The 13495-nt window shown below is 43.3% G+C and overlaps 1 protein-coding gene and 1 long non-coding RNA gene across 2 annotated transcripts; one reads left to right on the plus strand and one right to left on the minus strand.

Moving 5' to 3' along the window:
• Positions 1-844: 844 nt before the first annotated feature.
• On the minus strand, positions 845-4730 carry LOC109144085. The gene is made up of 2 exons (XR_002044604.3): positions 1851-4730; positions 845-1702 (listed from the first exon to the last, which is right to left on the minus strand). It is a non-coding gene; the product is annotated as an uncharacterized LOC109144085 (long non-coding RNA).
• A 4318-nt stretch (positions 4731-9048) lies between these two features.
• On the plus strand, positions 9049-12450 carry CLEC14A (C-type lectin domain containing 14A). Its single transcript, XM_039552224.1, has 2 exons — positions 9049-9073; positions 10064-12450. The coding sequence occupies exons 1-2, from the start codon at positions 9049-9051 to the stop codon at positions 11668-11670; spliced, it is 1632 nt and encodes a 543-aa protein (XP_039408158.1). The 3' UTR covers positions 11671-12450.
• The last annotated feature ends 1045 nt before the right edge of the window (positions 12451-13495 follow it).

Raw genomic sequence — 13495 nt, forward strand, 5'->3', positions numbered from 1 at the left:
TCTTTTGCCCAGAACTCTGGAGCACAGAGATAGATCCAGATTGGCAAACTGCTTCTCTTGGGGATTTTGCTCCTGAGCAGGTGGTGCACTACTGGTCCCAGCCATGTAAAGGACAATTCTGAATACTCTGAATGCCTCTCTTCTCTCTCTCTCTTTACCTATTACTGGAATGACAGAACCTGAAGTGAAGACTTGGCTGGGAGGGTGTGTTTTCAGTCTGCTCTAGGTTTTTTCACATGAGATGTCTATCAGTGACACAGCTGTGTTTCCTTGGACACTGTGTAATTTGAGGGTCTGCACAAAATGCACTGCAAAAAATAACTTATTTTTACTTTCTAACATGATGAAGAAGGCATAAATCTGTAGAAACTTACACCATGAACTGAGTACCAGAATATCAAATGAAGAAAGAGGATTGCAAACTCATTTATTTTGCCGTTCCATTTCCAGCATCATGTGAATTAGGGCTACAAGTTTCACATTGGTATTCAGGAGGTCATTTGTCACACACAGAGAAATAAATTAGAGGGAACATTAATGGTGACAAGCATACAAGACTACTGAACAGCAGAAGCATTTCAATCCTGTTGGGAATGACAAGCAAATTTTTACAGACCTCTGGTCCAGTTGCCATAAATCCAGCATATCAGTAATGAATGCATTCAAGCACACCTCTGAACTGTCATTGCATAGATTCTTGTATTAATATGTGTGACTATACAGGTCTAAATTTAAAGTCTAAAGTTAAAGGTCTACATAAAGCCTACTTTTCAAGGAAGCATGTTTCATATAACATTTTCTTGAGTTAGAAAGAAGCCTTTTAAATTATTTTAAGATTCCCTAATCCTGTTTAATGTATTTTTCTGAGAGAAAAGGAAAATCTCGTGGCTGTTACAGACTTTTCTTGTGCTTATGGCATAGTCCCTTCACATTAAAAAACAAAAAGGAAAAAAAAAAAGAGAAAGAAACTTGTGTATGTTGCACGAACAATTACAATAAAACTAGTAAAATCTTTACACTGTCAGAAGGACAGGATAAATTCTCTCTGTAGTGACTCATATGACCAGTGTGGCAAGAGGATTCAGAGTCTAAAGGTTTATTTCATCTTCTCTCTCCCTTGCTTCTCTCCCATCAAAGGAGTCTGGCTAAATCAAAAACACCGATGCAGCACCACTCCTGTTTCTCTGGAAATGTTATCCATCGTGAGCAGTGACTTGAAGTCACAATTACTTGGGAATCTTTATTAAAACATAGTGTTGAGATTTTAGCTAAGATTAACTACATTCAGTCCCCTAAGTTTTCTCACACTGACATGGAAACTCTTTGGGAATTACTGGAGTAAGTAATTTTTTACTTTTTTTCATTAATATTGAAATGCTGAAGAATACAAATCCCCTTTTTTGTACACTGGTATAAAGCATGGGTAAGACTGAAACTAGTACATTTAAATAAGTGGATGATTCTCACTGGTTTTATAGCAGCAAACATTGCCACCTTGGTCCTGATGCAGCAAGAGACGAACAGAGAACATTTCAGCAAAAGACCGGTTTCTCTAGATAGTTCTGTAAGAGCTCTTTCCTTTGGAATACAGATTGAACATTGCAGACAGGCCTCAATTTAGTATTGACTTCAAAGGAAAAATCTGTGACAAATGTCCCATGTTTCCAGCTTGTTTGAAGATGGAGACATACTGACACCCTTCCTGTCAAGGAAGAAGGAAAGAAAAGAGGTTTGTTTAGTCCAAATCTCCATTGGTTGCTTTCCAATACATCAGAAAACTGGTATGTAGTCAGTCTCTCTAAATAAGAAAAAGGAAAAAAGTAAGACAGCTCAGTGATTAATATGCTTACTTGAATGTCAGAGATGTATGTTCAAATCCTTCTTCTGTCAGACGGTGGAGCAGGGATGTGAAGCAAAACCCTGTGCTTGAGGAGAAGATCAGTCAATCTTAGCTGGGTTTCTGCATCTGTCTCTCCTGACAATTTTTTTTTTCAGTGGATATAAAATACAGAAATAATCACTGCAGCAGAAGTAACTCTGCTTTGTCATGAAAAATGCCTTAACCTTCAGGCTACAGGATTTCCTTTCTCTGTCCTTTTGTGATCTGACTGCATTTTGTGCAAGGCTTTATGTATTAGGCGAATTAAGCTGATTTTATTCATCTGAGATCAAAGAATAAGCATTATACAGAAGGGACAATTCTTGTCAAGTGTAAAGTCAAGCTGCATGTGTCTAATGGGAAAAATGTAAAGTAATTTACAGGAAGGAAAACTAGTGTGTTGGGGAGATGCCTCCAGAGGGTTAAATCACGGCATAGCAGAGGCTTTGAAGACCCAGTCTTTAATTGGAAGTTGGAGCATGATGCCTAAAATCCTTTATAAATGCAGTTGGGTGCTCTCAGGGTAAAATATGAAGGCCAGTCATAAAATAAATGGGGTGGAAATTCAGTGTAGAGCAAGTCCATTGACTTCAATCCTTTCCTCCACCTCTGCATGTGAGGGCACAGGTGCAGTCCCACGAACCTGCCACCTCACCCTTATGCAGTGTCCTTGTACCTGACCTCTCCTCCCATGTCTTTGGCACGCCCAGACTGCCCTGAAGGATCAGGCATAAGCAGAACGTGCTCTGCCAAATAAGAACACTTTATTTGTAGCTGACACACAGGAACTATTGTTCTTGGGTTGTTTATGCTTTATTCCCTCTGGCATCTGCTAATATATTCTTGGTCTGATTCTTATCTCTTACTGACACACATCAGAAGCATTTCTAAACCTCTGGGCGGAGAAGGGTTTGACATTTCTAGTTCAGATCAATATCACATCAGCAGAGATGAGTCAAACACTTGCAGCTCTCATTCCTGTATTATTTATCCACATTCAATTGTCTCTCACCTCTTATTGACCTTTTCTATTCAACTAATATGAAACCAAGGACCTTTGAACCGAAGTGCCAAGTGGTGCAGCTGGATTGCAGACTATCTATTGTCCCGAGTAATGGGCAGCTAAAGCAACAACTTTTCACTGCTCATTCGTGCCTTACCTGGGAAAATGCTGCTGAACGTGAACCAACCTCCCCGGTAACTTGGCCTGTTGGTAGAGCTCATCGGTACCTAAACTAGATTCCTGCAGACCCTAACCTATCCCCCTACATTACAGTGTGTCTGGTGAGCACCAAGCACAAATTACTGTCACTGTGTTTTCATACCACATAGAAGTAGACAAAGTGTATGATGGCTGAAATCTGAAACCAGCAGAGCAGTGATAACAGTCCCTCCCTTCACAGACAATCCCTGAACCCTGGTGATCTTCAAGGGCAGCCTGTGGCTGGTATCACTCTAAATGACGCCAGGAAATGAGGCCACTTTTTGTTTTCACATCCTATTATTCATGGCTTGTTTTAGATATGATTATATGGATTCTAGGGTTGTTTTTTGTCTTCAGCTAAACAGTAGTTAGGGCTTTACTTTATCATATGAATAGATGCATGTCTTTCTCAAGGGTTCCCAGAATATTAGGGGAAGAATAACCACAAGTGTCCAGAATTGGGCAGAATGGGCATACACATACCCACTGGGTACACAGTTTGCAGATGAGCACTTTTCCTTTCACAAACACACACCTACCACCGAACAGATTAATGACAGGCTCAGGTGGGACTCAATCTACACAGATCTACAGGAGACACAGGGTGTTCACGTGTTTTCTGCAGCCCTGAGATATTCATATGTGCAGTACAAGAATGGTATCATTGCTGCTACTGTATGATATAATTTAATAGAAATAATAAGTCAATTAAACCAGGGCCTGGCACACAATCATAATACATAATTTGTATTATGGCACACAACCATAATACAAAAATTAAAAAACTATATTAATATAACAGAACCTACTCGTGGATGAAAATGTAGATCAAGTCTACCTTGTGAATGTGTAATTGCTAATGTATGGAATATGTGACTGTGTTCTGAAATGAGCGTTCTTTGATGCTTTTAGTGTTGGTAAACCTCAATCCTTGAAAAATAACATTCTCATATGTCATAACAGAGATATTTGTTTCATTTAAATTGGGAAAAACTGTCAGAGATGCAAGGATTTTAACCTTCACATGAAAGAAATGCAGGTAAGACACATCCACTACTTAGACCATGAATAATTTCTAAAAAATAAAGTTGAGATATGAATTTAATTTTCCTATTTTAATTAGACACAAAGTAACACCCCAGTCCTAAATATTCCACATCCTGGTGTGTGGGAAGTCCAAAGTAAGACACTAATTTTTTTTCTTGAGCCTATCTGCATTCAAAATGCACTTCCTCCAGAGCACATAAAGAACTCCCTTGTCTTTATTTCCTGTAAAATTTCAGGCTCCTAGGTACCATCTGATGAGTATACAACCATTTAGGATAGCAAGAGTAAGTACCGCTGAACACACATTTAACACACAAGTGCAAAGGACGGCACTGTTGGCCTTTTTACTATGATAAACAGGAAAGGAAAAAAGCCATGTGCCATACAGCAAGATCCTCTTCTCCCTCTTCAACAGTATACAGATACTCTGTTTCTATGTCTTGCAAGCAAAAAATGAGGAACATTTAAAACAGACTTTCTTGAGAAGGAAATGCTTTAAGAATTGCCGTTATTTAAAAAGGGAAAGGAGGAAAATGCATCAGTTAAGTGAACTAAAGCCTTTTTAGTCTGTCTAGTCTCACAAAAAGAATGACAATAAATATTTCCATAAAAGGTATGTTTACCTCCCATAATCTCCATGACAACAATTATTTCACTGGGCTCAGAATTTTCTTCCTTCCTTTTATTTTTTTCATCTTGAATTAGCTGCTTGTGTAGACAAGCATCTGCTGCCTCTCCATCTCACAGCTGCTCCTTCTTGCTTTTATTCTTACTAGTCTGTATCCCTTACCCATTTTCAAGCAAATACTACAAGACTCTCTCTGAAATGGTCAATCTGGGCAAAAGGCCAGGAAGTGAAATCAACTCTTTACCAATGGATTTCCTTCTATTTTACTTTATTTCCCTAGGAAATTTTGTCTCATACCAAAAAGCCTTCCAGTAGTAGAAGTTTGTTGTAGAATTACAATATTATAGGAAGTTACTATAAATGTGGGTGTTTCTCACTTCAAATGGAAATTCACTGATTTCCAAAAATGCTTTTACTTAGGTCAAAATCTGATAAAATACCAGAAACCTGCAATAGGATTGGGGGTAGATATGAATTAGTCTCTCATTCTTCTCTTCTGTTTGCTTTTTTTCTAGGATGAGAGGACATCAGAACTCAACACTTTTACAGGCCTCCAAAACATATGGTTTACATTGGCTACTGATAGTACTTTTGTGGACCAGGAAGTAAATTGCATAAAGGTGGTGTTGAACTTACGACAGAAATGCTTTTTAAGGACATCCTTCGAGCCACAAAGCAGCTTCAAGGCTGTGAACATCCCTCAGGACACAGTGCATCTCCTGCAGCTGCCTGAAAGAACATGCTTGAAGACCCATGTGCTGACTTTATGTGGTAATTGCCTCTCACTTTGGCTGTGGCTGTCCTTTGCTCTGTGCTCACAGCCCTGCACCACCTGGCATCAGGCTGCTGTGGGGGCTCTCCTCTCCTCTCTCCTCTTCATATATAATCAGATACTGAAATACAGGCATAAACAAAAAACACAACTGAAAGCTCTGATTTTGCAGTATGCAGACACTTCACATGGACCTATAGGATATCCCAAACCAGTCAAAGCTCTGACCGCTTCTGGGTGTCTATTATTCAATGTATGGAGAAAAGAGAAGATGATGAAGGGTGGTTTGATACCACGATGCATTTCAGGGCTTTTGCTATTTTTGACGTTGTTTGCTGCAAAATAGAGCATATGGCCATACCTGCCTCTAGTTCTTGTGGACCCCCTCATGCCGATGTATATTCAACACAAAGGGGCTCATATGGGGCAACCAGACAGTGCTACATAATACAGGAGATGTGAAGAATTTTGAGGCTGGGATGGAACTAGTATGAATTATCCAGTCAACAAAAGGAAGGGAGTGAGCTAGAGTGAGAATAAAAATTATTTATACTCTACGGTATTTTTGGAAAAGATTTAGTGTGTTTAATTTGAGAGTTCTGGAGATCATTTCCCCTAGCTAATTACAGAATTGGAATCTTCCTTAATAACTCATTGAAGATTAGTGGAAGTGTTAACAGAATACATTATTTTCTTGCATACTTAGCAATGGAAACATGAACATATAAACTGATCAGGCTTTAAGGGGAACATATGCATATGGGGTAATGCTACAGCCGCATCAATGCAGTTCATCTACTAAATGTCCCCTTAGCAGGTCAGGATTAGTTATATTTTATGTCCATGTCATAAATGTAACAGATATACCACTGTGTTCACACCAGCAGTTAAATATCATTCCTTGTTACTAAGTCCCATAGCTACGTGATAATGTCATTGGAAATTATTATTATTATTATAGTAGACAGGGACTTGCATGACCCCTGCTGGGTTGTCTTTTCCAAACTCTGTAACTGAACCTTGTAATCTACAAAGACCTTTTGAGAGATGAATAATTAAATTCTTACGATCACGCAATTTGCTACAATACGGCAGAAATTCCTATTTTCGTTTCCTATCCTGTTCCCTGGAAAAGTAACAAAAGCATGCTGGATTCCCCCTGGCATTTTTACTCCTTGTTGCAAGTTGTGTGACTGAATACAGAGAAATTAATAAGAAATCTTGTCACACTGTTGAAATGAGACAGTTCTCATTGACTTCAAGAGAGTCTTTTAAAACTTCGGTATTTTCTTAAAGAATAATATAACTGTTTAGTGAGAAAATACTTTGTCTAAACACAAGTTAGATGCGAAATGTAGGGCTGCCTTATTTGATAAACCATATATATATATTTATATATTATACCACAATATACCATACATATATTTATATAATATAGATATTGTTTCATGAAGCACTTAGTGACAAAAGGAGGATTTAGCGCATAATTTTTGAGGCACACTGCCAAGTGACAGCAATTCTCAATTCAGCAATTGTTTAAAATACCTGTTTACATTGGGTTATTTAAATTATTACCTATAATTTAGCAAAATACTGAAAGATGGGGAGTAAGTTTTGACTTTACCCACAAAAAATTCAGCAGAAAGATGTCTGGATCCAGTAGAGATCCTAGTTGGGACCAGAGGGAAGGGGAGAGCTCATAGGGACTGTACAGCCTGACCACAGCCAACTGGTGTAAACTCCGTGAGGCTGCACCAAGCTAAAAGGCTGCAGCTGTGCAAACAGGCAGTGCTGCCAGAATATAGATCTTCCTTCCTTGCTGCCTCTCCATAGTTTCCAACTCCAAATAAATCTGTATCATGCAACAAACCGCAATATGATATTTTACCTGTACAGGCCAGGTGATAAATGGCCTTGCACATCAGCAGCCCTCCTTTACATTAGCAGAAAAGATAGCTGCTTCTATATGTTAGATACTGTCTCCAGGTTTTGTGGCATAATGGGGTAGACAGATCTATTTCCAGACATTTTCCTGTATTCCCTTTGGGAAAGAGAAATTTATGCTCCTTATGCTTTACACATTTTAGTTTGACATGATCATTTTACTTGTCCCCTTTGAAGCAAGGCAGATCTTTTTCACTGCATCATCCATCTACCTCCGAGAAGTAAAATATGGCTCTTAGCAAGATCAGGATACTGTATCCCTCAACAAGACTAATACTAATGAAAATACACCCCCTTAGGCCCTAGCAGTAGCAAAGTATGTGCTGATATAAGGATGACATATTTCCTGGTTAGTTGCAAAAAGAATAGTTGTAATTTACCTTATAAAAATACAAAAGGAATCCACCCTAAAAGAGAAAAGTAGTTTTATTAATTCAGCACTCCTCTCACAACTCCTTAGTAAAAATGTACATATTATTATAAGATAGATACAGTTACATGATGAAATAAAAAAATCCCAATGGCTCTTAATAAAAATACCATTAAAGCAAGCCACTGTTTTTTCAAGTGCTAAGATCTTACAGGAAAAAGACTAAGGAATGACTACACCTAAATAAGGCTTTTACTATTGACAGCAAAAGCTACATTACAGCTTATACATTCATCAGTTATAACATCCACATTTGTGTAATAAAGACTTCTTTATATGTAGAAGTTTAGTTGCCTCACCTGTGGACTGGTACCAGCATTTGTGTGGGAGTAGCTAATCCTCTCTTTCAAAAAGGACTTCTTCAGGAAAAACCCCATGAAGACGCTTCATGAGTGATTTCTTATTTATATAAATGAAAGAACTAGAAACAACAATTAAAAAAAGAGGAAGAGCTGTTTTCTGGAGATCAAGCAGACCTGTTACTTTTAAATATTTTGCAGGACTCCTAGAGGCAGCAGTAGGACAGAAGAGCAGATATACAGGTAGGTCGAGTAGACGTACAGCAACTGCCTCTATTTACAGCTGACAAAAGCCTTCAGTTTTGGCACACAGTGTTTTCATCTTTCTGTGCAGTACTAGTTCCTCCGATGAGATTGGACTGCCCAGGGCACTGGTGGCTAACCTGTTTTTCTGAACTGGTTTGCCAGTTTGCTGGTTCAAATACAGCCTAGGAAATTAAAGTCATGGCCTGTGTGAAATGAGCCGGTAATAACCATCAATTACCTGGTAGAGAGGCAAGCCCAGATAGCTCAAATCATGCCCTTGGCTAATAGCTGAGAAGAGAAGCAAGGGAGCAAATGTTTTCATGGACTGAGCTGCATTCTCCTCCTCAGGGACAGAGTCTTAGCTTTGAAGAATAACATGAAAATTTTGGGGCTTCTAGATTATCCCTTCTATTTATAAAGTTTATCTTCTATTCAGCTATAATAAACAAACTCAATTTTGAAAGAGAAAACAAAGTGAAGCTGTAGGATTCCAGTGGAATATTAGGCAAAGCCTTGTAAGCATTCCTCAGTAAGATAGCAATAGCAAAGCTGTAGCAACCTCTCTTCTCTCTCAAACCTATCAATCAGATTTGGGGAAAATGGCTCAAGATACTAACTTGACAAGTATGTGCAGAAGCATAGCTTTTGTACATCATAAAAAAAACCCCCCAGGGGGCTAAAGGAACAATTCATTTAGTTTGGGTACATTTAAAGCTAGATCCAGTGAAGAACTAGGGGTCTGAACAGCAGGTGATAAAGCTTCCTGATGCAAAATGAATTTCATCTTTCTGGCTTAAAATGCAGGCAGGCAGTGAGAATCTCCATGTACTGACCCATACAGGCAGGTGGCTCGATGCCTCTGCCCTGATGCACCATGGAGAAGAAGGAATGCAGGAGTGACAATTCCAGTAGGCAGCAGAGCTCTGAATACACAGCTGCTACAACACTGTAGACTTTGACTTCGGTGGTGTTAGCACCTCGACACCTTGATTAACTAAAAATCTGACTTCATCTAGAATTAAAGCAACAAGTTCTTGTTTTGTTATGAAAATCTATTTTCCATAAAACCAAGCCTATTGGTACACAAATGGATTGCAATTACTGAGAAACCTTATGTTTTAAAAACCTCAGATCAATTATTTATTTTCTGCTCTTTTCTCATATTTTTTTTTCCCTCCATGGTATTCAAATACTAGAAATTTGTATTATTTTTTATTCACAAAACCAAAAATACTGACATGGGTTTTTCCAAAGTAAAATCTGGAAAACAAAATGCACATATGTGTGCTGTATCTGAATGTACATGTCAGGTAACAGCACACAGAAATAACAGGAGTATGAAAATGAGCAACATGGGGACTGCATTCGGAGGAACAGTTGCAGTGGATCAGTTAAACTCATTCAAGAACAGTGACTGAAGTCAACGCAGGCACCTGATGTATGATGCATTTAGGCCAGCCTGCTGGAAAACCGCGAACTGAATCAGTTTTTGTGAGTGTTAAATCGCCCCTTGTATCGGGAGCTAGGGGGTTGATTGCACAGCCTCACCTAACCAAGAAACCCCCATCCTTCAAGGAAGACATAACTGAAGCTGGACCAGTTTTTTCCGGAAAGCGCTAAGCAACAAGCTAACAAGACGGGCCCGGGCATCTCGGGCACACGGGCCTGACACAGGGCCCGTGACCCCGGTCCCAGAGCTGCGGCTCTGGGCTTCGCCACCCTCTGGCCCCTTCGACAGCGCAGCTGGCACCGTCCTCCCCGCGGCTGGACACCCGCCCGCCGGGCTGGGCAAGCGCTTCCTGGCGGCGCCAGGACCTGCTTGCCCCGGGCCCTCCAACAAACGGAGGATGCCGAGGTCAGCCCCGGCTCCCGACACGTTTCCTCCGGCAGGTCTGGGGGAGGGCCGTGGGAACGGGGTCGGCGCTGGAGAGGGACGGCGCGGGCGGCAGACGCCAGCCCAAGCCGGGTCCGAACGCCACCACAGCCGCCGCGCCCCTCAGCCCGCCGCCGGCATGAGGCGGGCCGGGCCCTGGTGCCTGCTCCTGGCCGCTGCCTCCGCCCTGGCCCGGACCCCGCCCCGCGGGCCGCCGTGCGCTGCCCGCCCGCCGGCGCCTGCTTCAGCCCCACCTCGCCAACGTCTCGTACGCCGAGGCCCGCGGTGCCTGCGACCAGCGGCAGGGCGGCCTCGCTTGGGTCAGCGGCGAGGCCGAGCTGCGACTGCTGCTGGGGCTGCTGGCGGACGCAGCGGTCCCCACGCCCGCGCTGTTCTGGGTCGGGCTGAAGAGGAACGCCTCCGCCTGCACCCACGAGGAGCAGCCGCTCCGCGGCTTCTCCTGGGAGGACGTTGGGGGTGGGACGGCCCGCAGGAGGTGCCGGCGGCGCTCGGCCGGTGGGTGCAGGAACCCCTGCGGTCCTGCCTCACCGCCCGCTGCGCCGGGCTGCACCTGGCCCGGAATGGCCCCAGATGGGGCTGGAAGGAGCGGGTCTGCCAGCTGGAAAGCCCGGGCTACCTCTGCAGGTATCAGTACGAGGGTGCCTGCCCCGACCTCAGTCCCGCGGGCGCCCTCGACCTCGACTACCGCCTCCCCTTCGAGGAGCACAGCAGCGGCCCCGGCTTCAGCCCGCCGGGCACCGTACTGACGGTGGCTTGTCCCGGCGGGGAGGTGCGGTTCACCTGCCAGCCCGAGCCGGGCGGCTTCGCCTGGAAGGCGGCGGAGAAGCCCCTCTGCCCCTGCCCCTTCGGCCGCAGGAGCCCCGACAGCGGGCGGTGCGCCGAGGCCGCCGGGTGCCGCGATGCCGGGCGGCGTCGCCTGTGCCTGCACACCGGACGGCCCGGGTGGCCCGGACGGGACTCCCTGCCCGGGCACGGGGCCGACCCCCACCGCTACAGGCGGCCCCGCGGAGCCGTCGGGTGCCAGGACAGAGGGGCGGCGTCCTTCCATCCCTGCACCCGGCGGTTCCGTGGAGCCTCCCGCCACCACCACGGCCGCCGCCGGCGGAGAGAAGACGGCTGCTCCGCCGCCCTCCTCCTCTTCCAACTACGTTTTCATCCTGGTGACAGTCGCGGTGGTGGTGCTGGTCATCCTGGTCATGACCGTCCTTGGGGTGTTCAAAATCTGCTTCAACAAGCAATCCGAGGGCCACGGGGACAAGGAGCCGCCGGAGGCCGGCAGCAAGGCGGAGGCAGGCTCAGCGGAGCCCAGCGGAGCAGCGGGCGGTGAATAGCCCCGGACGGCCGAGGCCGCGTCCCTCGGGGCTGCCCTGAGCGGCAGCTCCCACCCGGGCCAGAGCTTGGCTCCCCACGTCTCTGCTGTCCCCCGCCCTGCTGCCGGGGGGAGCCGAGGGAGAGGCGCCGCGGGACTTGGCTGGGCAGGGCTTGCACATTATCAGGTGCAGGAGCGCGTAGCGACGTTCTTTTGAGGTGATTGAAGCCTTTGGACAGTCAGGAATTTTTGTCGGTCTGAAAAAGTTATTTAGGTGCTGACTTCAGTAAAATATAAATAGATCAGCCTGGCTGACAGAGCGATTGCAGCTGCAACAGTTGTGCATTTTTATCCTCTCAGAAACTCTTCGTTGGGTGCCTTACTTGGAGCAAGCATAAAGTGGACCACTTTGAGCACTTGCATCTTGTAATCTAGAATCTAGATTTGTAGATCTAGAATTGTAATCTTGTAATCTGGAAGTCACTCTTTGCCTGAGTGGTACTTGGAGGCTCTCATTTTCAATCTAATTGCTGGAACTTTTGGAGAGGTGAACTGCCATAATTTTGAATGAAACTGTGACCCATATGCTTTCGTACTGACCTTAAAAAGTGAAAGTGTATTTCTATACATAGAAAGTCACTAAACTGCTGAGGAAGTGAGAGGTTAATGGGGAGTCAGTTTTATACTTCAGCTGATGAAAATAATAAAGGATGATGTAAATCACTGCCCTGTTCATTACTTCATGCTCATTTTTATTGTAGCAGAGAATAAATTTTTCAGTTACAGTTTTTCTCCTAAGGTGTGTTGTTACAAAACTTGCTTTCTGTATGCAGTATGCGGCTCCCTTACAATCAGACATGGTGCTGACACACCACACTGCGAGAGGAATTAGCATGAGTCCAAATACATAATGCAAATCTCATTCTCTTTAGTCAGATATGTTGTTTTCCATGGAGTCCCTTGAGAGTAAGGAAAAATTCACCATTTGTGCCCTTTTCTAAATGAGGTAAACACTTCCTCTGTGATTTCCCTTGGGGTTTCCTGTAGAGGAGCTTTCATCCTGGCTGCAGAACTTGCTTTCTGTGCAGTTCGGAGTGCTGATGCTCACTTATTATTATTATGGTGTTGGTTTTCAATTAAAGTTGTAATATTAAATATTGATTCAAGGTTTTCTGAGTGCAGTTATACACAACTAACTGGTCTCATCCAAGCCTTTTGGGGTGCAGGGAGAATAGGGAAATATTTTCTTCCCTTAAGAGAACTTTAAGCTTTGAAATGTGTCTTTAAATATGCTTGTTTGTTTGTTTTCCTCTCTTGAGGGCTGACATTCTGACTACTGCTTTAATTTTGACACTTTCCTGTTGAGTTTGAAGAACTCTGTTTCAAAAAATAATGTGTGTTATTATTACCTATTTTTCTTTCAAGCAAAGACTTGATGATAAATATGGTGTAAATATCTGCTAAGGATAAAGAATTACTTAGTAGGAGTTTATTCTTTTTCCGTCTCTCTCCCTTTAATGATGGTAGGCACTGATATTTGTGAGCCATCAGACTGTCTATAAGCATAAATTCTCTTGTATCATACAGGAATTAAATCCAGCTAGGTGAGAATGCTACTCATTACAAGGTGACTCATAATCTGCATACTTTTCTAATCTGTTTATCTGACCTTTGTATTTCAGAAGGCAGGCATTTTTCAGCTTGGGCAGGAGGCTTGATTCTACATTCAGATGTGCACAGATTTGGAAAATGACTTAGCCATTAATGCGTTATTTCTTAATAACACTCCTGTTGCTGTCACTGTAAGTAATTTCTTTTATGGGGTGGTGTACATGGAGCTCCC

Source organism: Corvus cornix, chromosome 5 (assembly GCF_000738735.6).
Source record: "Corvus cornix cornix isolate S_Up_H32 chromosome 5, ASM73873v5, whole genome shotgun sequence".
NCBI lineage: Eukaryota > Metazoa > Chordata > Aves > Passeriformes > Corvidae > Corvus > Corvus cornix.